At 48.1% G+C, this 24,529-nt stretch overlaps 9 protein-coding genes and 1 non-coding gene across 10 annotated transcripts; 7 read left to right on the top strand and 3 right to left on the bottom strand.

Annotated features, from left to right (window-relative positions):
* Positions 1–90: 90 nt before the first annotated feature.
* On the bottom strand, positions 91–2,857 carry DEU56DRAFT_886809 (nucleoporin protein Ndc1-Nup). Its single transcript, XM_041356203.1, has 7 exons — positions 2,429–2,857; positions 2,200–2,380; positions 1,955–2,096; positions 1,603–1,905; positions 822–1,551; positions 517–771; positions 91–463 (listed from the first exon to the last, which is right to left on the bottom strand). The coding sequence occupies exons 1-7, from the start codon at positions 2,742–2,744 to the stop codon at positions 351–353; spliced, it is 2,040 nt and encodes a 679-aa protein (XP_041208805.1). The 5' UTR covers positions 2,745–2,857; the 3' UTR covers positions 91–350.
* Positions 2,858–4,000: 1,143 nt separating this feature from the next.
* Positions 4,001–5,663, top strand: DEU56DRAFT_801965 (uncharacterized protein). Its single transcript, XM_041353168.1, has 4 exons — positions 4,001–4,600; positions 4,648–4,792; positions 4,850–5,150; positions 5,212–5,663. Exons 1-4 carry the CDS (start codon positions 4,332–4,334, stop codon positions 5,457–5,459), a joined length of 963 nt encoding a protein of 320 aa, XP_041208804.1. The 5' UTR covers positions 4,001–4,331; the 3' UTR covers positions 5,460–5,663.
* Positions 5,664–5,720: 57 nt separating this feature from the next.
* Positions 5,721–5,802, top strand: DEU56DRAFT_t61. The gene has a single exon. It is a non-coding gene; the product is annotated as a tRNA-Arg (tRNA).
* A 4,035-nt stretch (positions 5,803–9,837) lies between these two features.
* Positions 9,838–12,752, top strand: DEU56DRAFT_972536 (ferric reductase NAD binding domain-containing protein). The gene is made up of 12 exons (XM_041359493.1): positions 9,838–9,857; positions 9,938–10,479; positions 10,527–10,646; positions 10,698–10,723; positions 10,781–10,866; positions 10,913–11,056; positions 11,110–11,151; positions 11,200–11,732; positions 11,788–11,836; positions 11,887–11,951; positions 12,007–12,330; positions 12,387–12,752. The coding sequence occupies exons 2-12, from the start codon at positions 10,083–10,085 to the stop codon at positions 12,512–12,514; spliced, it is 1,914 nt and encodes a 637-aa protein (XP_041208803.1). The 5' UTR covers positions 9,838–9,857; positions 9,938–10,082; the 3' UTR covers positions 12,515–12,752.
* Positions 12,753–13,837: 1,085 nt separating this feature from the next.
* Positions 13,838–14,968, top strand: DEU56DRAFT_871265 (iron-sulphar subunit protein of succinate dehydrogenase; the record flags this gene model as incomplete). The annotated part of the gene is made up of 6 exons (XM_041355687.1): positions 13,838–13,975; positions 14,033–14,104; positions 14,175–14,358; positions 14,427–14,692; positions 14,757–14,832; positions 14,892–14,968. 6 exons carry the CDS (start codon positions 13,838–13,840, stop codon positions 14,966–14,968), a joined length of 813 nt encoding a protein of 270 aa, XP_041208802.1.
* DEU56DRAFT_335747 (uncharacterized protein) lies at positions 14,957–15,470 on the top strand. Its single transcript, XM_041345728.1, has 2 exons — positions 14,957–15,410; positions 15,457–15,470. The coding sequence occupies exon 1, from the start codon at positions 15,104–15,106 to the stop codon at positions 15,365–15,367; it is 264 nt and encodes an 87-aa protein (XP_041208801.1). The 5' UTR covers positions 14,957–15,103; the 3' UTR covers positions 15,368–15,410; positions 15,457–15,470.
* Positions 15,471–16,196: 726 nt separating this feature from the next.
* Positions 16,197–17,667, bottom strand: DEU56DRAFT_801932 (uncharacterized protein). The gene is made up of 4 exons (XM_041353167.1): positions 17,350–17,667; positions 16,842–17,280; positions 16,526–16,788; positions 16,197–16,459 (listed from the first exon to the last, which is right to left on the bottom strand). Exons 1-4 carry the CDS (start codon positions 17,614–17,616, stop codon positions 16,310–16,312), a joined length of 1,119 nt encoding a protein of 372 aa, XP_041208800.1. The 5' UTR covers positions 17,617–17,667; the 3' UTR covers positions 16,197–16,309.
* A 2,090-nt stretch (positions 17,668–19,757) lies between these two features.
* Positions 19,758–20,183, top strand: DEU56DRAFT_736143 (Cerato-platanin; the record flags this gene model as incomplete). The annotated part of the gene is made up of 1 exon (XM_041348489.1): positions 19,758–20,183. One exon carries the CDS (start codon positions 19,758–19,760, stop codon positions 20,181–20,183), a length of 426 nt encoding a protein of 141 aa, XP_041208799.1.
* A 1,107-nt stretch (positions 20,184–21,290) lies between these two features.
* Positions 21,291–21,716, top strand: DEU56DRAFT_801921 (uncharacterized protein). The gene is made up of 2 exons (XM_041353166.1): positions 21,291–21,421; positions 21,486–21,716. Exons 1-2 carry the CDS (start codon positions 21,333–21,335, stop codon positions 21,709–21,711), a joined length of 315 nt encoding a protein of 104 aa, XP_041208798.1. The 5' UTR covers positions 21,291–21,332; the 3' UTR covers positions 21,712–21,716.
* Positions 21,717–22,631: 915 nt separating this feature from the next.
* Positions 22,632–23,997, bottom strand: DEU56DRAFT_857063 (NAD(P)-binding protein). Its single transcript, XM_041355276.1, has 9 exons — positions 23,724–23,997; positions 23,618–23,663; positions 23,408–23,560; positions 23,282–23,347; positions 23,157–23,225; positions 23,039–23,106; positions 22,887–22,983; positions 22,817–22,824; positions 22,632–22,768 (listed from the first exon to the last, which is right to left on the bottom strand). Exons 1-9 carry the CDS (start codon positions 23,982–23,984, stop codon positions 22,736–22,738), a joined length of 801 nt encoding a protein of 266 aa, XP_041208797.1. The 5' UTR covers positions 23,985–23,997; the 3' UTR covers positions 22,632–22,735.
* Positions 23,998–24,529: the final 532 nt, after the last annotated feature.

Genomic DNA, 24,529 nt, shown 5'->3' with positions numbered 1-24,529 from the left:
CAAAGTCCAAATGAAACTGAACGCTACATCTAGCTCTACCTCCAGCTTACTGTCCGACGATGGCCAAGTTATGCTGGATTCATTCAACATTCCGCATAAAGATACGTTGATGCGATAAGCACACATTTACGATGCACGTTCTAGCACAGGATCATTAGTTGGTTGCGATAGATAGTATGACGTTCTGAAGCTCGAAGGATAAATACAGCGGGGGCTGCCTGCCCTAAGTTACTGAAGTTCGAACAATGCTGCCGCTAGTACCTCACGAGATGCACAATATGCGAGCAGTCACCAGGAGCCTGGGGTTTAGAGGATTTGATGATCATCCCTGATTCTAAATCGCCGAAACACTAGGTGTAGTCAACAAATGACTGTAGCTTCCGTGCCGTCCGAGGAGGGAATTTGAAAGCAACTAGCTTGTCGCCGAACGTCCGTGAAATATTTGCCACCCCAGTCTTCAGTGCTATAACAATTGAATTATTAAGAGGTGTCTGGGCCAGAAATGAGGTCACAAACCATCTGAGACAACGACGAGCACGTCGCCCGCTCTGGCAACTTCTACACGGATCATCTCTTTTTCTTCCAATATCTTCGTGTCGCCTTGCGAGAGTTCATCGGGCGTCGGTGGTGTGTATTTAGCGTTCACTTCGATCTGATACTCCTCGATCGCAGATAAAAACGAGAGGAAAGCTTCGATGATGCGTGGTATGTCCCTTTGAACCACACCATACCGATCCTCGCTTAGGGAAGCACAGACGAAGTGCGATAGCGCTGTAGATCAATTCAATAGTTGCATATGAAGTAAAAAAAGTTGGCTGTACCTTCGATGATGAGTGCATCAAGCTCCCTATTTGGCAAACAGACTTCAACGACCTTATTCAAGCGCTCTCGATAAACCCATTTATTCCATCTTATCGCCGACTCCTGCAACCAAGCTGGACAGTGGCCCACAAAGAGAGCCCCGCCGTACGCCTTCAGCTGTGCAACGCAGTCGGAGATGATGCTTGGTGTCGGTCTAGTCAGGACTGCGCTGGCTGCTGGGGCAGCCGCAGATGACTGCGCTACAGATCGGAAGAGTTCTGGAATGTGCATTTGACTTGCGCGTTCCTCCATTTCGCCTGCCACTGCTTCCGCAGCCTTCGAGAGCTCCGAATCCGAAGAAACTGAATCCAGCATACTGCCAAGAGGAGATTGCCGCGGAGCCTTGAAGATAGCCTTCCGAATCAAAGGGGTCGATGGAGGATCTTTGGGTTTTGGTGCTGCTGGAGCTACAACGACAGGTGGAGTAATCGGCGCACCGCGTCGTAAGAATGTTTGATAATCCTGTCCAAGACGCAGGAGCGATTGACGGGCCAACACGTTCCACAAGCTCGGACTATATTTTTGATCACCAAACAGGGCTGTTCTACGAGCGCTCCCTGCCGAAGATTCATCCGAAGCCAGTTCTGCTAACTCAGAGTACGCAAAATGTGCGAACACCGTGTCCTGAGTCGTTATCCCTGAGACAACCGTCACATTAGGGTCTGCAGTAAGGGTGCCAACTTTGATCGGCTGAAAAACACATTAGAATGCATATTTGACCATTGAAAAAAAATAATTCACCTGGGGAACATACGCGTCAAATAACGACTCCGCGAACTCCCAACTCATTACAGTCACAAGGCCCATCATAAACGATCGAACCAAAAGCGACCAATGCAATATAGGTAGGGTTAGAGTCCATGGACCTTTTGCGAAATGTGCAATAAACGGCCGGACAATGGTGTTCACCACTGGAAGCTTTAAAAGCAGCGGAAGGACAAGCATCCGCGATACACCAAAAGCGACGCCATACACCAATGATGAAAATGAGGTGAAAAGAGTCATCGTTAAGAGTAGCTTCAGAAGATTGCTCGGGGCAATTGGCTACGGGTGGATCGTTAAATATGATTCAGGAAGGAGGGAAAACACTCACAAGTTCCGACGAGTTCAAGGGTTTCGTCCATCTGAACACAAATCGGTCTAACATGATGTTTCGAAGCAAGAAACTAGCGGCTAGCCACAACTGGGCTAGGATGAGGAAAAGCAATCGACCGTTGAGGTAGTACGGATGTTTCCTGGTGAAAACCTCAGCCTCCGAAATTCAACAACACTCGGAATGCCAACGTGCATCATGCAACTCTCTTCCGGCATATACAGTAAGACTGCTGAATCACGTACCTCGACTTTACGAAGACATTCAAATGAAGGCTTTCACGTTCTTCCGAGGTAAATGAGCATAAATTGAGCGTGATAAGCATCAATGTACATGACATGTACACTGCCAAGCATCGGCGTGTGCTTGGCTTTGCAATAGCATTTGTGATTATTTTGGCTGGTGAAGTTGCAGGTGTGGCGGCAGCTATGCAACAGATATGAGACAGCATGCACGCGAGGTGAAATAACTCACAGGTGAGGTAAACTTTTCTCATAGCAATCACAGGCAATACACCAACGGACCACTTGAGGCAGGCCATCGCCCAAGTTCCCGGCGAAAGCAGCCTGACGAAAGTACTCGTCTCATCCTCTCCCCCGAGAAGAATGCTGGCAACAAGGGTGAATGCAGCGGAGAACGCGAATATGTTGTGGATGAGTCGCTGTCGAAGCGCAGACCTAACAAGGGGTTCATAAGTTTGAGAAGTAGATGGCACGGTCGGGGACAAGCGTGCAGTCAATGTGGATGTTATAGCTCGCGTTCGCATCGTTTCTCCTTGTCCTGCAGACATCTTGGCTGTTCAATTATTCCAGCTTGGAGAATCCGTCGCCAAGGTAGAAGGGAAGGCGACAGTAAAAGTTCTTGGCGAAACCTTGAAACAGAGAAAGCGAAGTTGGCGTTGAGTTGTCGCTTGAAAGTGTCACCCAAAAACGGCTGCATATGGTAGGGTTAGGGTCCCAGGAACGTTTGCAGTAACTTACAAGTTTAAAGTCTTAGACTAAGTATTTCAATCTCTTCTTTCATTCACTGTTATCGACACATAGCTGACTTGTACATATAGAAACTGTGAGGTATATACCCCAGTAGGAGCGGTTTATCGACGAGATTGCTACTTTCGCTGACCCTGTTGTGGTTCAAGCCCGTCATTAAGTCACGGCAATGCCCAACCTACCCGTAACCCAACTGGTAAGTTCAGGGCTCTTTTTAAATCAGGGGAGGAGCGGTCGGACATAGGTTGTTCGTTGAATCTACTTGGTCTGATATAGATGATGTATGCCTGGTTTGAACTTGAAGCGCCTTAAACTAGTCACCTCGTGCTCACTGAGCTGGCGTGTCACATCAACAACCGATCTGCTCTTAAACACAGCGACCTCATCGTGTTTCAGGATGCCACGTCATGGGATCATAATGACAAGCACAATCTAGGAATCTGAACACTATTTAGGAGAGTTTGGAAGTGAAATTGGAAAGAAAGTAACATACGATATGAACACAGATCTAAGTCTCTGCCGCATAAACCTGCAGCCATGTCGACTATTATGATCGGTAATGGATGTCCGTACGTTTCACTGAAGGGCTTTTCCGCAAAGAACCACTTGAGAATCGACGTCCCAACCTTGGTGTTCGAAGCGACAGGCTCTGATATAGAACCTGACCCAGGGTAAGCATCCAGACCTCCAACAACCTCCGAAAGGTTGACCGACTTGGCAAGGAGTCCGGGATGCCGATGCGGCGATGAAGTATATCAGCACAGATAATCAGAATAATTGAAGTACTTCACTTGATCAGGTATCCATACGCATGAGGACGCCAAGGACGCCAATGTAAATAAACGTATGTGTCGATCTTTGACCGTTTCAGAGTCACCTTTAGCAGCGTGCCGCGCGGGGCGTGTCAACGGACCGGACGGTCAACAATCAAGCTGGTCGAGACTTCGACCGACGACGAAGCTGCAATAATAAATATATACGTTTTGCCATTTACGGGTCTTTTTATGACTAAATTTAAATATATTCACAGGAAATCAAATCGTGCACGTTCGTTTGACACGAACAACGTGCACGGTCAAAAGTCAGTAGCATATAGGGTTCCCCACTCTACTACTGTAACTGTCATTGTCAAAAAGCTGTTCATGGCACTGCGGGTCCCTTCACGTTCGTGTGGCAGACTCTGTGGGTGATGACACTCCATAATGACTTAGTATTGACCAAAATGAGCTTTTTCAGGCTGGGAAGTCTGAAAATTTGAAGCTTCGCGAATCGCAATGGCATACACGGGTAAACGTGCCATAAACTGCCATTGGCTCTTTAAATGATAACGAGCGGGAGAATGTCACTTCCTTCTCTCGCGCGACCACTCTCCCCTTTGTGCCCGCGCCATGCTCGACGTGTCCATCGAGGATGCGGTACCTCCTGCTTTCTTATACTCATTTCTGGCGCTGATAGCGGCTTATCATGTTTTCGCGTCTCTGTGTTCCACAGTGAAACAGCAATCATGGTTATTGACCACAATCAGTAGCGCTGCAATGTCTCTGTCGAGTTTGCCTCTTTTCTTTCACTACATCAGTTCTCGTGGAGATTTGAGAGGGATAATGTCAACATCCTGGACAGATAGTATCAGTAGATTCTTTCAAGCATATCTTGTCGCGTGGGTTCAAGTCTTTTTGCTACCGACATGTGCTGATAACGTATTAGAGACCTTTTAATGGGCGTGATTTACTACCGTAGCAAGGTTAACTTGCTAACAGGCTGGATTCATCACACGATATACATTCTGATTGTCGAATATACCTGTCGTATGGGCTGGAGTCATCTTTTCTCGCTCTGTGCTGTGATGGAGGTAAAACTCTAATTCTCATGGCTCATGTCTGATATCGAGAGCGCTGACTTGATACAGGTACCTACCTTCGTTTTGGCTATTGGGAGTCTCAACTCTCGCTTCCGCTCGGATGTGCTTTTCGCACTGTCATTTTTCACGACTCGTATCATTCTTCATCTCTTTCTATGTGCATCGATGGTCGTCAGCCGTCACGATGTCACGAATGATTCGTATGTCCCAGGCGTCATCGTCGCCTGCATCTTCCCTCTCCACGCATTCTGGTTTTACGGGTGCCTGAAAGGGTTCGTTAAGCGCGCCAAGTCCGGAAAGCCTCAGCCCGTCAAGCAAGGCTCGTTTACGATACCTACAAGTCTGTTAGGTCAGTGGCACTGCTTTTACCTCAGCACCCGTCACTGAGCCCCAGAGCTGCGCTCATTCAGGGTCTACCTCCTCACGTGCAAGGTCTTGGATGTCGCCGCGCCGCCGTGGCTCGCTTAGGCAGGCTGTTCGTGCTTGGGATAGGCTTGGGCTCAGAAACGCAGCTGGACGTTTCGGGGATGTTCAGCGTCGTCTGAGGGCTTCTTTACCTGCGGCGCGTGAGCAGGTATATTCTTATGTTGGACTAGAGAGGACCCCCGGTGCAGAGCCACACCGGACTGGTGCTGTGAAGGCTGAATCTTCTTTATGATTTAAACATGGAATAAGGACAACGTACCAGGTGTAGTATCTTTCATTCTTTATGACTCGATGATTCATGTGGGATATCTATTATAGTATGCACATATATACCCCTGTACTAATAGTATATCAGGACAGTAACGACCTTGACGACCTTTATGCCTCTCATAAATATGACACTTTTCCAAACTCATATTACTGTACGCCCACTGCGTATCCGCATTCCTTGCCCGTTGTCCCAAAAGATCTGCGAGGCTCTCGGTAGCAACATGGCCGCCTGGCGAAATGGCATCGCGTCTGACTACGATCAAACGGGAATCAGGAGATTGCAGGTTCGACCCCTGCGGTGGTCATTTTTGGCGCTCGTTGATTTTTTTTTGACCTCAATTCAACTGATAAAATTGAGTTTCTAGATAGGGTGCTATAGTAGTCGGTGGCTCTGGCACATCACCTGGCCGAGGTAAATATACTTACGGTGGGTGGGGTGGGTGTGACTAACCCGCCCCATATCCCGCCACACAACCCGCCACATTTTACCCGCCACATCTTTTTCAAAGGGCTTTCTATCTACCTCAAACTTTATCTGATTCTAGGGTTGTTTTCCCAAACGTTCGACAACTTGATAAGTTTCATTGTTAAGATCCTGTAAGCTGATTCTGAGATAAGGATCCGGAGAAGGCCTTGGTAATTGTTGTTGGTTGGGCGGGTGTATTCGTCTATTTTCTTGTTGGTTCCTTAGGGGTATCCTGATTGATCCGCTGGGTGAAATTTGAATTGAGGACCATATTTGATCGGCAAGATTCGATATGGTGATCATGATCTGGAAGCTTGTTCGTTTCTTGGGCGTTCTCTCATTAACTTATGATCTGTGTCACTGTCTGTTCGATTCGCGGAGTCATTGTCTCTGTTCGGCGTTGCAGCGCTCGATGTCCATGATTTTGTACCTTGTTCTCGATGGGCCCTGGTACTGACATATTTTTTTCCAAGGAAATGCTGTATTGCGTATCTGGCTCTATTGGTTCGGCGATCATGGTTGTGCGCGAATGTGTAGTTACCGTAATACGGTCCGATCACTCCCGTTTACATCTCCGGTCTGTGTTGCTAATCTTTCAAAAACAGAACAAAGGCAAACAGCTAGAAACAGCTCCGCTGATTATCAATAACCAATCCCGCCAGATAGCTTCCGCTGACCGCTCAGGCCTCAGGTCCTGCCCAGATCAAAGGAATCGAAGCTGTGTATGTACTCCGGACCTTCTTGAGCAATATTTGCGCTTGTCTGTTTACTTACCCCGTGCCATGTGAAGCCACTCAGAGGCGCTAATCACATGACGGCAGGAAACTGTGATTGCGTTTCATCAAACTGCAGTCTGCAAACAAGAAAATCAACCCCAAAACCCATGTCAACCTGGATGACAACGGCAAGGAAGGCTTTGGCTTAACAAACAGAGCTGCGCATCACCTTTTCAAGACAAATGCGAACGTTTACCCTGTCTTGACGCCCCGGGTTGCCATTACACTTGAAACACACCTTGGTCATGAAGAACGGTACAATGTTCTACACCAGAGTCATTAACGGCAAAAATTGATGTCAGTCCATAAACTTTTGGCGGCAATGACAGTGGTGCTATTGCCACATGAAGTTGGTGGATCGTTGCGCGAGAAGTCTGAATCGCGCTGGCAACTAAAGGCAGGGGGATCGATGTAAGTAGGAGAGATACCTCTCAGGTAGTGGCATAAGAAGGTCCAAGATAACGCAAGCCTGTATGTCTTTCATATCGCCTTAGTGATTGGTCCGTTCCTCTCGTATTTTGTTTCTTCTTATCGACATCTTCCATTCAGGATCACGTTGCTACACCTAGCACACAATGTGGCGCATGATGGATCAACTGTCGTCCAAGTCACTTGTCTTGCATACATGTGAGCTACTCCGACGAAACCACTCTCATCAGAAGTTCGTTCCAACTTGAAGGTTCCGTGTCATCGTGCTCTTAGAGCCTGACAGAGGCACGCATGACCTAACGAGCTGCCGCATCAGAACCCATGTTTGCGGTTCGGACAATTAACGACGTGCCTTGGGCGGTGCTTCCCTTTGTATGGCGTTCATATCCCATAAACAAGTTAATTATATCCGATCCCAGCCTTGACAATCTCTCGACTTTCAATTGGATAACCCCACCCTCGGTGGTCCACAGGGCAGAAAGAAGCGGACTTGCGGCGAATGCGATTTTACGACAAACGGACATGTCAGTAAAGATACAAGACTCCTAGTCTCGAACCAGACGTTACGGGACCACTTGGGGACCACCTTCGGGTTCTTCGGGTTCTTCTGGTCCCGTTCTGGGAAGTGCCAGCGGTGTTGTTTCTAACACCACAGAGACAGGTACCCTTTAATATCGACGGCGAGTCGTGAAGAAAAGGGTATGAATACAGATAAAGTAAAGCTGGAGAAATCTGGGGCGAGCTCCTGACTGATTCTTAGGTGATTACTGATTCACAGCCGCCCGAATAATTCCTTTCTGCCCAGGGCAATGAGAGGGAGCGCGATTGCTGCACCCTAGTAGGTCGCTTAGCCCCTTCTCCACACTAAAATGCGATCCTATAATCCAACACAGAAAGATGCGAGTCACCTCAAAGTGTAATATCACCTAATAGAGGTTGGGATTCAGCACATTTGCAGCCGTGCGTCGTGGAAATTTATTGGTAGGATGCTCCATGGATTCCCATGCATGCCATTCATACGCCTATAAAAGTAAGCATTGTAGATGGACGAGGCCCATGGATAAATCAAGGCTGGCTGACCGATTAGCATCGATAAGAAATTTGACTTGACGTCCCTGATACTTATTAGTATTAACATTCATTTAAAACCAAAGGTCGTTTTGCGTTTCGTGATGAAACCGACACTGGGCGCACAAATCGCGATTTGCCGCATTATCTGCGCGATACAGACCATTCTGTGCATTTAGGGGGCCAACTGAAATGTCGCATCATTCCGGTGTACTCACATATCTCTTTTGTTTTGATGGACGCGGCGTCGATGATAAGCCCTTGCCCTTACTTACGTTCCGCCATGGCAGGTATGACGACTTGCAAGCTTGAGAGTGTGATGCAATGACAGCATCAAGCATATTTTCTGAGAGAAACGAAGATGTCAATCGGTCCATAGTCCGGTTACCGGGAGGTCATGACTTGGTTTTGATATACTTGGCACATTGTTCACAAAGATACCCGTTTTTCCAGAATAGACTGTACCACGAGTCTCATGCATATGTCGTCATCGCTGGTTACCTCCGCGCTTTCCACCAGATGCCTGAAGGCGTCCATGGTGTCCAGCGTGCGAGACATGATATATTGCCATGAGTCCCTGCTCGTCAAAATACTCAGTATCTGGTGTTATTATGGAGTGGATACATATCGTTATGTGTTATGGGATCTTTAAAGCAATTTGACTTACAGGTGCAAATCCCGCCTTTTTCGGAGCAACCAGATTATCACCAGAACGACTAGTTGCAGTGTGACATAAAGCAGCCGCCCGCCGGTGCCGAAAGCGTTTATTACCAACTGTTAGTTACACTGCGCTGGACCAGAACTTCCTGTTACTCGTGGTCGTGGCTGTCGTGTGTGTAATAATATGACCTCGGGGGCTCGGACAGGGGTGACTATTCCGTACAATTTTAAGTTTCAAGTGACTGATCTGTCGAATTCTGTCGTTACACATTAGCGAGGCGAGGACGGAGCTGGTCAGAAAAGGCTCTAATCCACACACGCACTCACCTGGCGAGACGCTGGCATGCCCAGAGATCTGGGACAGGGGGATTGAGAGGGAACGTCCATCGAACTCCGAACTGCCTAATCCAAATTTTAATCCCGCCCGATGCCGGACCGCCCCCGCGGATAATATTGATCAATTATTAAAATACTTGTTCACTTTCTCCAAAATATTGCGAACATGGGCTCGTCTTGGATTCTGCTGAGAGCGCTGAGTTATGGACATGTGAACGCGTGTGAATTCGAGGTCCTATCTACCCCTTCAGTAGCGTCTTTCCAGATTTTTGAGACACGCGAGTGGTTCTAAAGTGGATCTAAAGTTCGCGGCGGTGGATACCAGTGAATCTGCCTCTATGATTCGGATAGATTTATCGTCTACTTACAGGATGGATTAGGAGGGCAAGCGGGTTGGTAACCACACAGAAACAACGAGCAGGTGGCTGCAGATGGCCTGAGCGTCCACGAGGTTTTGAGACGGCAGCCCAACGGCAGCCTGCTTTATTTGGCAGGTCTAGTCCGATAATTTGTAAACTGGTAAAAGTTTCGCGGAGTTCCAATTATGTAAAGTTTAAACCTTTATACTCATCCGGAGCGTGAACTGGACTACTTCAACTAGACAAACGCAATGTTCCGGGTTTTTGTGAGCATGATAACAATTTTTGCTTCTTTTCTCCGAGGCGAAAATCTCTATCTGATATTTGAAATACTTATTTTTTCCAGGCACTTCAAATCCTGAATACTATGATATTACTTACTCATTTCATGCGGAGGCTGACGAGCTACTATAAAGAGGGTCATCCTTCGAGGGTAGCCTAACAACTCCTTGGTCTGAGTTACCTTGCGCGCCCTTCTTCAAGCTTCAGTCATGGATACATACATGGCCCGAGATGTTCTTGCGTCGAGGTCCAGTGTCACCGACAAGACTTTGCGATCCACCCGCAACAAGCTGTACCCGCTGCAGGCGTGGTACTGCATCGGTCTTTTCATTTTTATAATTGCCGTTTTTCAGTCCATTTCTTTCTTTCACTCCAAGTTCGCTGGGAGGCGTAAAACATTCAACGACTCCGACCCAGAACTTGCTTCTGTGCACCGTCGTCGCAGTTTTTCTTGGCGTCGCATTCCGTTGGGACTTGTCAATGCATACCGAGTCATTTCTTTCCGCTGGACACTCGAATTTGGAAAGACGTACACCCTCAACATGGCTGAAGTGTTTGTCACTATTGCATACATCATTTTTCTTTTTCTATGGGCATTTATCAACAGTGAGTTCCTTGGCGATGTCACTCGCATGTCCTGAAACAGCTTTTAGCAACCGATCTCGAGGGCCACGCATTTGACATTACGTATTGGTCCAACCGCTCGGGCATGCTGGCCGCGAGCCAGTTCCCACTGATCACTGCACTCGGAACCAAGAACAACATAGTATCCTGTAAGGCAGCCCGTGTACTCGCATTTCAATCTGCTTGCTGACCACCTCTAGTAATCACCGGTATCAGCTACGACAAGGCAAGTCTGTTTACGATATTCTTCGTTGCCTTGTTATAACTTGCTTTTGTCTTCAAGCTTAACTATGTTCATCGCATGATGTCTAGAGTCGTGTTCACCTTGCTCTGGGTTCATGGAGGCAGTGAGGTTGTCCGAAACGCACCGTACGTGCAATATGCATTAAGAATGAAATGCACTAACACTACACAGATTCCAACCATACTTCGCGGAGCAGTGGCTCGTATGGGGCGTAGTTTCCATGATCGCATTTAGCATTCTATGTATCGTCTCCTTGCGCCCCGTCCGAGCACAAGCATACGAGCTTTTCTTCTACGTTCATTTCTCTATGGTTCTGTGGGTCCATTCCAGTTCTGTTGCTTTTGTGATACTCACAATTTTTTTTTCAGCACTTTCCTGATCGGTGCTTACTACCACACAAAACAATTTACGTGAGTTTCGTCAAATACACGACGCGAATGCTTGCTGATGATCACCAGAGTCGCCTACTGGATCTACCCCTGTTTCGTAATCTGGGGACTGGACCGCCTCATCCGCTTCATTCGTCTAGTGATGTTTAACCACTCGTACTTCGGATTCGGGTCAGGGTCTACGATGGATGCGACCGCTGAACTCCTATCAGATGATTTTGTTCGGTTGCGTTTCCACCGCCCGTCTCATTTCCACTGGACCCCTGGACAAACTGCCTATCTTATCATGCCGTCTGTCTCACGCCTGCCATTCGAGGCCCACCCTTTCACCATCGCGAGCTTTAATTCGAAACTTTTTGATGCGCCCAAGGAACAGAACCCAACGAGCGAAAAATATACTCAGATCAGCATAGCAGAAGGCAGTCTTGGTTCCAGTGCTCCATTCTGGAAAGAACTTGTGTTTTTCATCAACGTGAGGGAGGGATTCACTGCCCGCTTGAAAGACGCTGCCTTGAAAGGTGATAAAGTCAAAGTCTTTGTCGATGGGCCATATGGGCCTTCGCCTAACCTGAGTTCATATGACACATCCGTGCTCATTGCTGGTTAGTCGCCGAACTTTCCACATATGAATATCGCTCATGCATATCCCAATTTCAGGCGGATCCGGAGTCTCGTACACGCTGCCAGTATTGCTGGATATTATAGAGTATGTCGACTGGATTGCGGTTTCTATATCTTTAACCAAGTATTTTTCAGACGCGTTCGCAACGGTCAAAGCAGTTGTTCTCGTGTTGTTTTCATCTGGTCAATTCGGAGCGTCGGTAAGTATTATTAATATCGAGGCTTGTGCAAGGTTAACTCATCTATTCTCCTCAGACCACATTCATTGGATCGATGAGGTTCTCATCCGCGCACTCCGACTTGCACCCCCTTCTTTATCCATCTCAATCCACATCCACGTTACCGGCGCACCATCAACTATTGAGACGTTACCACAGTCGTATAGTCCAAAGGATGAAAAACGTGCGCGCGATGATTCCGGCTCCGACATTATGGAGTTGCAGGATGGAAAAGTCGTCGAAATAAACAATGACTCCCTGTTCGCTATTGAGTCGGTCAAGCTTGCACATGAAAGGCCCGACCTATGGGCTATCCTCAGGGACGAAGTGAAAGCGACGACGGGCAGAATGTCCGTTAGTGGTCAGTCTTCGCCTCCACATGCTACAGATTATGGGTGATACTTACTCTGTTTTCAGTCTGTGGCTCACAGAGCATAGCACGATCTGTTCGTGGTGCTCTTCGGTTCCCAGTGTCTAGTCCTCTCAGTGTAGCTAACGGTGGCCCGAGTGTTACTCTACACATCGAGTCCTTCGGTTACGCTTAAAAGAGGGTTTCAACGTCTACCTTGAAACACACCCCCATATGATTGATCTTTGCAAATTCTGTTCTTGGGAGTCTCTTATGATTATATGCCCGTGTACTTTAAGCCATCGTGGCGGATCCCGGAGAAGCTAAATGATTTCGCTACTGTCGTGTATTGCTGCAGTTGGATGTAATTGACGGTCCTGATGCCTTTCTGTATTGAAATTGCACCCTTCGGTTGTTCCCATACAACTTGTTTCTCGGGTCCAGTTCCTGTAAGATAATCAACTGATGCGCCCCTGGAGCTTGATCGCCAGTCGTGTAACATTACCGAAGGAATGGGACTGTGATTCAGGACGGGACTTTCACACGGAAAATCATGCTCAGTTTATCAACTGGGCCTAGGGATATTTAGTACGGCATTTCAGATGGGCCAGCCCAGTCCCTGGAAGCGGGAGTCCAATTGATGCGGGCCAGCCAGCCAGCCAGTATGCACCGTTGTCGCTACGCGCAGTGCGCAACCCCTGTAACAATTTGTATGGCTAATGTGCTGTGATTTGAAACATCACCCGGCGTTACAGATGCATCATGCGAATGATACATGCAATTATTACATAATGACTTACCACAGGTTCTGCTCTGGCGGATACGAAGTTGCGAGTGAGAGTGCATATTCATGTTGGTTACCTTCGGCTGCTGAAGTTTAGACCCCCATAGATAAATATCTTCGGGATCTAGTAGTACTGGATGGGTGCAGGGGTATTTAGCGGCATGAAAAGAGAAAAGAAGATCAGCAGGACGGCAGATGGAAGCATTACCTCTTCGCAGAAAGGTGTGATGATAATATGGGTTCAACGTTCAAGGGTGTACTCACTGATACTTTCGTGAGGACTATGCATGCGACTCTGGACAAGGATCCCGGGTCCGCGTTGCCCGCTCGGGCCCCGAAGCCAGGGTAAGCCCTATGCTTGCCATCACGATTTCGTAGGCCAACAAGCTCAACACAAGGTCGACTATTCACATATAGAAATCCATCCAGGAGAGAACATACCTAGCGTCAGAGTTGCCTGAAGATGTTCCTCCCAGGCAGACCACACTTTATATGCAGGGTTCTTCAGACTCACCTTGGTGGTGTTTGAACGGGTTGAATTGTAATTAGCTGACCCGCAATTGGCTGCGGCTTTATCCGTCTGAGTTTAAAAGGTGCAGGCCGGCCCCCGGCAACATGAGCCGTCCAATCCGAATTCACGCGACAACAATCCTTTGCGGAGATCTTTCTCGCGGCCTTCCTCCACAACACCGACATCCTGCACGCACCGAGCATCCGTCGCTCACACTCATAGCTATGCAGGTTCTTGCAAAGACCGCACGCGCCAGCGCGCTGCGTTCCAGCATGCGCTCGTTCGCTTCGTCGGCAGCGAGATGCCAGGCTACTCCTCTTGAGAAACCTGTCCTGAACAAGGAATTCAAGATTTATCGCTGGGTGAGTACGGACCATGGTATATCGAAACAAGTGAACTTGACTGTGTGCGTGCCATAGAACCCAGATGAACCTGCCAAGAAACCAACTCTCCAGTCTTACACCATTGATCTCAACCAGACCGGTCCCATGGTACGTCCATGTCTATGTACTTCTCACTGTGATGCTCGAACTCGTCCCTTGCTTTCCTCTCCATCCACAGATTCTTGATGCACTCATCAAAATAAAGAACGAAATCGATCCCACGCTCACCTTCCGCCGTTCATGCAGAGAGGGTATCTGTGGTTCTTGCGCGATGAATATCGACGGTCAAAATACCCTCGCCTGTCTCTGTCGCATAGACAGAAACCCAAGCAAGAATTCCAAGATTTACCCTCTTCCTCACAGTACGTTCCTCGCCGTTACATCCCCTATTAAATCCCAGTCACACGACTCAACCCCTTCGCGAATACAGTGTATATCGTGAAAGACCTGGTTCCCGACCTCACGCTCTTCTACAAGCAGTACAAGTCTATCAAGCCTTATCTCCAGAACGATAACCCACCTGAGAAGGGCGAGTTCTTGCAAACGCAGGAGGACCGCAAGAAACTCGACGGTCTTTACGAGTGCATCCTGTGTGCATGCTGCTCGACGAGTTGTCCGTCGTATTGGTGGAACCAGGATGAATACTTGGGTCCTGCAACGCTGATGCAAGCATACCGCTGGATTGCTGACTCTCGTGTACGTGGTATTTCTTCGTGGGATATGTCATATCGTGGGATCTCATTTGGGTTTTTGATGACAGGATTCGTATGGCTACCAGAGAAAGGAGCAACTCCAGAACGAGATGAGCATGTACCGTTGCCACACCATTTTCAACTGTACGTTTCCTTGTTCCATTTTTATTTGCAAAGAACAAGCATTTATTGTTTGCTTTTAGGTGCACGGACTTGCCCCAAGGGTCTTAACCCTGCAGCAGCCATTGCGAAGATCAAGCTTGAGCTCGCAGCTGACTAAACGATTCGGGGTTCAAACAGTCCTGCAGGGTGCTAAACCACGGTGCGGTGGGACGGAATTTTATGTGAATAGCTGGCTGGGTTTTTTTTTCGCTCGTTACAGTGTATTATTCTGTATCATCGTGCCTCTGCAAGCATGAACTTCCTGCGTGCTTGCGTGATGTTGAGACTGAGTGCAGACACGTGGCAAGCTGCTGCAGCCAGCCATCCACTACTCCTCGTCTCTTTTGCACCGAGAGATCTCTTTTCAGAATCAAAGTTAGAGTCGGGCTCGTCAAGACAATTCCTCGGAAAGAAGCATTGGGTGGCTGGCCGGTCAAACCCCCATTGTCAGGGGAGGGGCGGTGAAAGTGAAAGTGGGGTATTGTATATCACACTTTCATCTACTGGTTCTGTGTAATCATTTTTGTCTAGCAGTCGCCCTTGCAGAATGACCAGAGTCGGTTCGTAGCTCTTTCAGCAAGGCGATCAAGCTAAGGGCCGTTCTAGATCTGCTCGAAGCACTGGACGCCAGATAATCTATTAACTAAAAGGTGCCAGTGAATGATTTCTTTCTCCCTCTCGATCTGGAGAATAGTCTCACTAAGTCACACGAGATCTCCAGGTTTTCTCCATAACTACGTATCGATATCATTGGCCAAGTTCCAGAGATGGATGCTTCAAGGGCGGACACGTATACGCGCAGGTAAGTACTTACTATAAGTTAGCATTAACATAAAGTTAACATACTGATCAGAGTACTGATTGCCCAAATTTTGGGTGACTGGGACCAGGAACCAGCGGGCACCATTGCCATTGGCCATCAACATTAATATTCCCGAATGCGTTCAATGCATGGCTCTCGGGCCCATAGAACTGGCTCTCCACGGTACCGCGGTTCGAATGCATCATTCAATTGCCAAAACACACGGTCCCCTTAATTATGCTTTCATGGGGTTCCCGAGGCCCATAGAAGAAACGCAGGCTGTGAGATAAGCCGGTTTGAATGATGAATGATCTGTAGATATCGTCCTCTAAGGGTTCGCACCCAAGTGAGGGGCACGAGGTGACAATCTGATTCAGATTTCACTCAGTCGTAACTCGTGGTTGCACGACTGTCGGGGAAGATAACCCCAAATTGTATGTATAATTAATTAGTTCTGACAACCTGACGTCTGAGGGATACTCCGCCTTGGTGCCTCTTAAGTGATGGTGGACTCAAGTCAAAAATACGATCGAGTCACGCCGAATTATAGGTTCAAATAAAGATTAAACGTGGTCATGATCATCAGGTGCGTGCGGTAAGGTATCTAACTTACAAGGTCGACTGTCTATTCTAGGGTATATGACTTACAGGGCCATGTCAGAATTTGCTTATCTGGTGTTTACCGTTCTCCGGCGCGAAGGGCCAGTCCGAGTAGCCCTCCGGTGTCAGATTACCGCGCAGGTACCACGTTTTCTGGTCGCCCCGCTCAAGCGCAATGTCCTTTAGCAGGCGGAATGGAAGATCGGGCTGAAGAAAGGGAATTATATCAGTTTCCAGTTTCCTCCAAGTCTGGGAATAAAAAAAGGGACTCACGTTTGGCATGAACAGCCTCCCGAATCCAATAAGGCCACCCTTGTTGTCTACCGTCTCAATTGCGCTCTTCCGGGTATGCCCGTTTGTGCTGATGAAGCTGCTTCCTTCAACCCCTTGCCAGATATCACGGAGGAAATCGCTGTTGATTCCAGCAGTCCTGTCCTCAGGCATTGGCTCTACGACGTGGAGGTACGCGAGGTTGTGCTTGCGAAGCTGCTCGACGACGTAGGAGAACTGGGGTTTTGGGTCTGTCATGCCCATACCTGCGCCAATAATCAGCTAAATGAAAATCGGTAATTTTCGACGATATACACACCGCTGAATACGCCCCAGGGACTAATTCGGAACGCCGTCCTCTCAGCACCAACAGCCTCTACGACGGCATCTGTAATTTCGAGTGCAAACCTTGCGCGGTTCTCGATGCTTCCGCCATACTCATCAGTGCGGTTGTTTGAGACGTCTTGAATGAACTGGTCGATCAAGTAGCCGTTCGCGCCGTGAATTTCAACACCATCGAAGCCAGCCCGAATGGCGTTTTTTGCGGCTGCGACGTACGTGGCAACGTACTCCTTAATTTCATCTGTGGTGAGTGCGCGTGGCACTTCTGTTTCTGGCCTTCCTGGAAGGTGAATGGCTGAGGCGCTAACGTAGGGACTGTTGTTCTCTTTGGCGAGAACGGCTGTTTCTGCGGCGCGGCCGAGTGCCCAGAGTTGAAGGAAGATGAAAGAGCCCTTCTCGTGGACTGCGTGTGTTACCTGTCAACCGGAACATATGTCAGCTCTAATATCTTATCTGCAGAATTCATTTAGTGATATGAAACGCACCTTCTTCCATCCTTCTACATGGGCATCGGTATATATCCCAGGAACATTATCATGACCGCCAGCATTCTGGGATATGAACGTGGCCTCTGAGACAAGAAGAGTACCAGGGGTCGACCCTCGCTGAGAGTAGTATGCTGGTGCTTGTGGGCCTGGGACGTGATCTGCGTGTGCGCGCACACGGGTAAGTGGGGCAAGGACGACGCGGTGCTGCAAGTGCAAGTTGCCTACGCGGATGGGAGAGAAGAGGGCGGAGATTGAGGCAGACATGGTGTTCTAGGTATGAGATGGTATGAAGTGCGTGTAATAGTGTTGTATTGTGGGGAAGCTCAGTGGTTCCACGCAGTGCATTTTATAGCGAATTTTCCCTTGAGCAACAGCTGGCTGAACGATTTACATTTGTAAGTGAATTTGTCAGGATATCCGGGTTCTGCGTTGCATGACTGCGAGAACTGAGCATGTCGGGCCCGGTCCTCAGGCTGACTGATTCTGAGTAACGATGGCGGAATTGAACAGGGACGATCCATTTCATCATCGATTACAAATTTCTAGTGCACAGCATTTATCATCACGGTTGCCGTTGAACCTTGTAAACAAGGCAGGTTACAAGCTGATTTCAGGTCCTACCACACGAATTTCCCGTAGGCAGACAAACACAAGGAAGATTGCCGTTCCTTTGTTACCTGGTGTATCGAGCGACGAGATGGCCTGCACCAGATAAACAGGTTCTGAATCTATTAGTGGACCGGAGCAGTTGATGCTCAGTGATTATGCGTAACTTTGGTATCGCTCTGCATATGACTCTCGTCTTAAGTGTTCACTGACATAAGACAGTGCCGAGGTGGCCTCAGATAGGTCTTACCCACGAACGCCCGCAGTCAGTCGACACTCAACTACCACGATCCACACCAAGTCATATCACTCCTTGCTACTAGCTTGCCTCTCATGGGTCGAGCAGCTCAGCTTGAGAAACGGTTCAATGACATTCTTAAAGGCAGTCTCTGCGGATGCATGAGGTTACCCTCAATGATTGCAAACGATTTGTATACAGCAAGAGTCTCCCTGCAACCTGCATCAACTCCTCATTTTGCACCAACTACTACCTTTTGATATATCAATGTCAAATACAATGGAATGCAGATATTCACCTGGCAATGAAACATATCGGCTGGGAGGAGCAGTAGGGAGGAAGCTCTCTAGCTGCTTTATTTCGCTCTACACTTCTTCGGCGCGGGCCGCCTGTTGTTTGTGCTGTCATTGACAAAACAATACACTGACCTCAATTTCGCTCGTGCTTTTATCGGCCGCTGACTCTGAGCCCAGGTTGTAGAGTTCGTGTTCTTTTTTGAACGTTGACCTGATCTGCTGTGCCTTCACTCTCGCATGCGTCATGCGCAAGAAAGCAGCACCCAGCATTCATTGGACTCATCTCTCATCCACGAGCACGACAGGCGCCATCAACTCACCACAAGGGTGTGCAGAGTATTCTTGAGCCCGCCCTCCAAAAACGCGTTTTCTGCATGCGATATAGCATTGTTCATTCACCCACAAATATACAGGGCATGAGTCGCACTGTAGATGGACATCTCATATCGTGTGAGCAATTGCTTGGGTTGAGCAACTCGGAGCTTGTGAGTAATGGTCATTAGTCTCCTGTGTAAACCATCTCATTTCTGATTTGTCGGGTCCAGGTGCCCAGAAGGCTATTCGCCTGTTCCTAACGCGTACAAGGTCAGCTACCGGCGACCACTAGGTTGTTCCGTGTGTTGATATATATGGCCACTAGACTTTGCCTCTTTCTGCTTGTCAGGCAGCAGGCTCCCGCCACATCGCGAGGCCCGTATGTATTTATCTGTTATGCTCCCTTTTTTAACTGTCTTATCGACGCCACCTGTGTAGTTTAACGTCACCCACCTCTCCCGGTCAAGCCGTGTTTTTTCTGCATCGTGGTCCCTCAGTCAGTGAACGTGGCATGTCTTCCATTATTTCCGCTAATCCATAAGACACGTTCCAAGTTGGACCGGCAGGTTACAGACCAGACACTGGTTCCCATGCCGATCAGAAGATTAATCACCAAAGCTCAGTCTTCCATTGCACTCGCTCCACTTCACTCGCGCGTATATTTTGATCCCCGCATTGACCATCGCTGACGTTCCCAACGCGAATGAATCATTAATGACCTAAATGACGCGGTCATGACTTTCAGAGTGCCACGATTCTCTGGAAACACCGTAGGACCACATGTACCAACGTTTTAGGGTGCATGTGTCCACCCGGGAAGTCGAAACATCAGGACATAAAAGGAGGCGACTTTGAAAAGAAAACTGCACCTCACGTCTCAACTTCGAGCTCATCCGTTCCTCAGTCATACTCTATACCTCATACGAATTACAAGCAAAGTGCTTTGCATCATGAAAGTTTCATCCGTCCTCTTCTCCATCTCCGCCTTTGTCCTTGCCGCTTTGGCACAAACCACAGAAACTCTTTCATATAACACCAATTATGATGACGCCTCTCTCACTTTGTCAAGCGTTGCTTGCTCAGACGGTACCAACGGGCTTGAAACAAAGGGATATACAACTCTCGGCTCACTGCCCACGTTCCCTAACGTTGGCGGTGTCTACACCGTGACGGGCTATAATTCCGCTGCATGCGGATCCTGCTATAATGTCACGTACGGAAGTGAAACCGTTGCTATCCTCGCGGTGGACGTTTCCACAGCCGGCTTCACCGTTTCAGAGACGGCGATGAACACCTTGACTGGTAATTTGGCTGTTGAGCTGGGAAGGGTGGATGTTACAGCAACCCAAGTGGATGCGTCAGCGTGTGGCTTGTAGTTGCGTTGTGTCGGTATGTATGTTGTCGCAAGTCTGTTATGCCTCCATTGAACATTCTCCTTTCAGGAAATGTACTCTGCGTCTGAATGGATAGGAAATGTTAGGACTTGTCAGTGGAACTTGGCACAGTTCCAACATATGGACTTGAATCGCCAAAATTGGATACATAGACTACAGACTCTTGCTGTCCAGACTTCTCTGGTTTACACTACGTGTCTTTGGACTTGTCGACTTTGTACATACCTGCATTGTGGATATTTTACACATGTCGCGGACTTATCGGTGTCACGGAACAATTTTGTAACGCACACATTCAGCGCCTGCATCCTCCGTATTGCGTTTTCAACCTCTCATGCTCCAAATCCTCTCGTCCTTATGCAAATTCCGCCCACTGAACGCGTAGCGACCATGTCATATGTGAGCACATTTGGGCATGCAGATGCCTTGCGGTACATGTACCACACTGCTGAATAATACGAGGACCATAATGGAGGGAGGTTCATATTAGGCACGCGCAACACTAGGACGATTGGCTGCAAAGCTGGTGAAAGCGCTCACTAATATCACAGTAGACAAGTCAGCGCTAGTCAGCGACCCGGGTGTTAATCGTGGGAAAGTGTGCTAACTTCCTCTCATCGAACAAGTTCGCAGACCTGAAGCTTGAACGTTCTGAACTCTGGAGACCCCCTGTTATTATCCCACCGACTACGATTGCTCGCATCCCCAGGCTTCTGGAGCGGAAATGACACCGCTGTATGGAACACTTCTCCCATTTTTTTTGCGTTGGAGTGGATGAAGTGGGCCACGGAAATGATCAATATGCCATCCAATGACTACGATTTGCGACCGAGGGCTCCAGGCCTGTCACGGTGGGTGTCGAAGACGAACTGTATTATGTATGCCCTCTCAGTAGCTTTGTGAGTCTCAGTCTTCTTCTCTGGTATATATGATATATTCACATCGTCATACATTTATAACGAGTTGAATGCAAATTCATGGAACTCATTTGCAGTCCTTACACTCTTCCTGTTACGTCTCTTGAGCCCGACTATCGAAGAGGTCCTTGACGAGGACAACCGCTGTGACACCACGGTGGACCTGAGTCCAAGATCCCCCTCAATTCAGTGCCATGTATGGTGCTGGAACCTCATGTTAGCTCCTACTCTTCGCTTTGCCCTAATTCAGTCTTCCGTTCTCTTGCTCTTGCCCGGTGCACTTTGGTTTACCTCCAGCTGGTTCTTAATACGTCGATTTTAGTGATTTGGAGTGGGATGAACCAAGTAATCCTCAAGAGTCACATACCGAGCTTTCACCAGCTTTTGCTTCACCAGAAGTGTGGGATTCTTGGGCCGAAACTCTTGATGATTTGCCTTTGCGCATCGTTGTGAATAGTAGTCGACGATTTGTCGAATCAGTCTGTAGCGAAGTAACTCGGATCCGGAGTAGTTCCTACATCATTTGCCTCGAGGCTTTATTTGCTGCAGTGTTGACTGCCAGCGCTAAACGAATATATATAAGCATTTTCTGACCTCAAAGTCAAGTTACAGTAAGGCAGTTGATCAACATCAACGTCAACGTTGAGCCATCCTCGGCCGGGGTCGAGGTATTCGCCGTAACCGAATTTCGAGGCGATCGTGAGTCGATTCGTGACGTGGCACTGTCACAAATCCTAGCGTGTATGTTCAATATGTTCAAACACCATCTTGTGATATTGATCTACATTTGAATGTCCATCTGCGTACAGGCCCTGGAGTAGTGAAATATGTCTCTCGTCACATTTACAGCGCTTGTCCTTTGCGTCCGTACTGCTTGAGGATGTATCAATTAGTCGTATGCATTCTATTATCTTGAGGTGATTTAGTGATCGTTTTCAGACGCCGTACGCGTGTGGGGTGTTGTTGTCTAGTCGTGTCAAACCTCGTCTCCACCTTTTTGAGCCCTATGCAACCTCTGTAAGCACCGTGTCAAGCCCCAACCGTGTCATGTCCAGCCTCATTCAAGCTGCGTCAAGTACAACAAGTTTTCTCCAACATCTTCGCAACCTCGGTACCATGATGCCAACCTTTAGACTTACCTGTGCCGCGTCAAGCCCCACCCTGTGCGTCAGCACTCCACCTGTCTGTCTAGCTTGAGATACACCCCACCCCAAGGCATCATCCAAAAAGTTTTAAACGCGAAAGTGACTGTCTTTACTTCCGCCCTCAAACCCAAACAAAAGGCACCGTCCAGGTCCGTCCTCAAAATGTGGACGAAATGATCAATTTCATCTGCGGCGAGGAACTTGAATATTCGGATCGTATTCTGCTAAATTGGTTGTGCCACATATGGCACGCTGACCCACTCATGCAGGAGAGTTGTATCTCCCTTCACGGAAATATGGAGGAAGGGAACTGTTGATACCCTGACGTTCAAGGTAGCATAAACGCGTTCGCGACAAGCCTACACAGTAACGGGTATGAATGAGCGTCACTAGAGAGCATGCATATAGGCTATTGTACAAGATATGATACATTTGCAGGTCTGAGCATATGTAAGCCTCGATCCTGCATAATTTACTCAAAGCGCATTCCACCATCAATTGTGATCTGCACAGTTGTCAGCCTTCGTACACGAGCTCTGAAAGTAATACTTACACTTTGTCCTGTGGGTCGGTGATGCCAGTTACATCAATGCAGATAGCGACAAAGGTTCTAGAATGCTTACCTGTGATAAAATGAGATTCTGCGGAAGCAATGTAAGAGACCAGTCCCGCAATGTCGTCTGGAGTCCCCATATACCCGACACACATCTTCTTCTTAGCCTATGGAAATATGATTGAGCGAAGTCATGAGAACAGCCCTACTATCTTATCTTACATTTTCGTTATAGCTATCAGGGTCAGATGATCCTGTCAGTTTCATGCTTGCCTCATTCAGGCCGTTAACTTTGACACTCAGCTTGCGTCACGGGATATTGATTTAGGGCTTTACTCACCCATGGCAGTCATGATTGGTCCTGGAGCGTAGGCATTCACGGTGATACCGTGGCGTCCAAGTTCGATAGCTGTCGTATGATCACTTATCAGAAACGTCGGAACCCAACGTAGATAGACATCATACCAGCAGATTGCGTTATGCCTCGGACAGCAAACTTGGAGGCAGAATACGCGCTAAGGTATTCTTCACCTGTGCGAAAGAAGAATCCAGGATGAGTTAAAACTACGGATGGACGTACGTATTACGCACCTCTTTTCCCTACTAGGGAGCTGGCGCCAATGATGCGTCGACCTCGTTTATGGGTCTCGTTCAACGCAATCATCTTTTGAGCGGCGTATTTGTAGCTTAAGAACACGCCTGTAACATTGACGGCGAAGATCTTCTCCCAGTCTGCTAATGTAGCTGTTCAAGCAAAATCAGTACAACGCTGCACATGATCTGCAAAAATGCATTTCTCACTTTCAACCAACGGTGCGGCCACAAGGATACCGGCATTTGCGACCATCTCAAAGTGACATCAATTATGAGAACAATTTACGGCTTGGATAGATAGTTTGAGACTTACGACATCCAGACCACCGAGGTTAGTCACGGTGTTGTCCACCATATTACGAACATCATCCTCGACTGTGACATCTGCAAGAAGTACGCAGACTTTTCGTCCTGCGTAAGTACTCCTTATCTCCCGTGCAACCTCCTCAAGATTAGACTTGTTGGTAGGAATATCACCGAGTCCGACGTCAAAGCCATCGGCAGCCAGCCGAATAGAAATTGCACGGCCAATGCCTTGGCCAGCACCGGTGATCAGAGCAACACCTTTGGACATGATAGCCAGTGGTGCAAGTCAGTGCTAGGAATCATGTTCACAGCCTGAGATTATAACTGTAAGATTTGACGAGTGCCTGTCAGGTCATGCGACTCAAACACGTCAAAAATAGTACTCAGTCAAGTTCGACTTCAAGGCGGAGCTGCCAGTGCGTGAAAAGGTCCAGGATCTAGCGCTAGTATGAAAGTCCTGGATGATGATATGGGTGATCTTCTTGAACGAACATACGGCCCAAGACCGGTGCTGAGTTCAGTGTAATTAGCCACTAGAGAAATCGAACAATTATTTTTGTCTTATTGTATTATGTAATAAAGATTTGAATCCGCACGACGGTGACCTTGGCACTACGACTCACTTCGAGACGAGTATGAAGTTGAGTAGCTCTGCAAGTACAACGCGTTCAACGATGGGACTATTCTGACCTGCGCTCCAACTCTTCCTTTGCGAGAACGCAACCCACCTCCCCTGCATGAAATATGCTATGTTAGCCTGAGCGTATGCCAAGTGCGAGGTTTTTGTTCACCAGTGGATGGCCAGCGTGATGA

The sequence above is a fragment of the Suillus clintonianus genome (assembly GCF_016758775.1).
Source record: "Suillus clintonianus strain FC179 chromosome Unknown DEU56scaffold_32, whole genome shotgun sequence".
NCBI classification, from domain to species: domain Eukaryota; kingdom Fungi; phylum Basidiomycota; class Agaricomycetes; order Boletales; family Suillaceae; genus Suillus; species Suillus clintonianus.
This window is presented reverse-complemented; position numbering and strand designations above follow the sequence as displayed.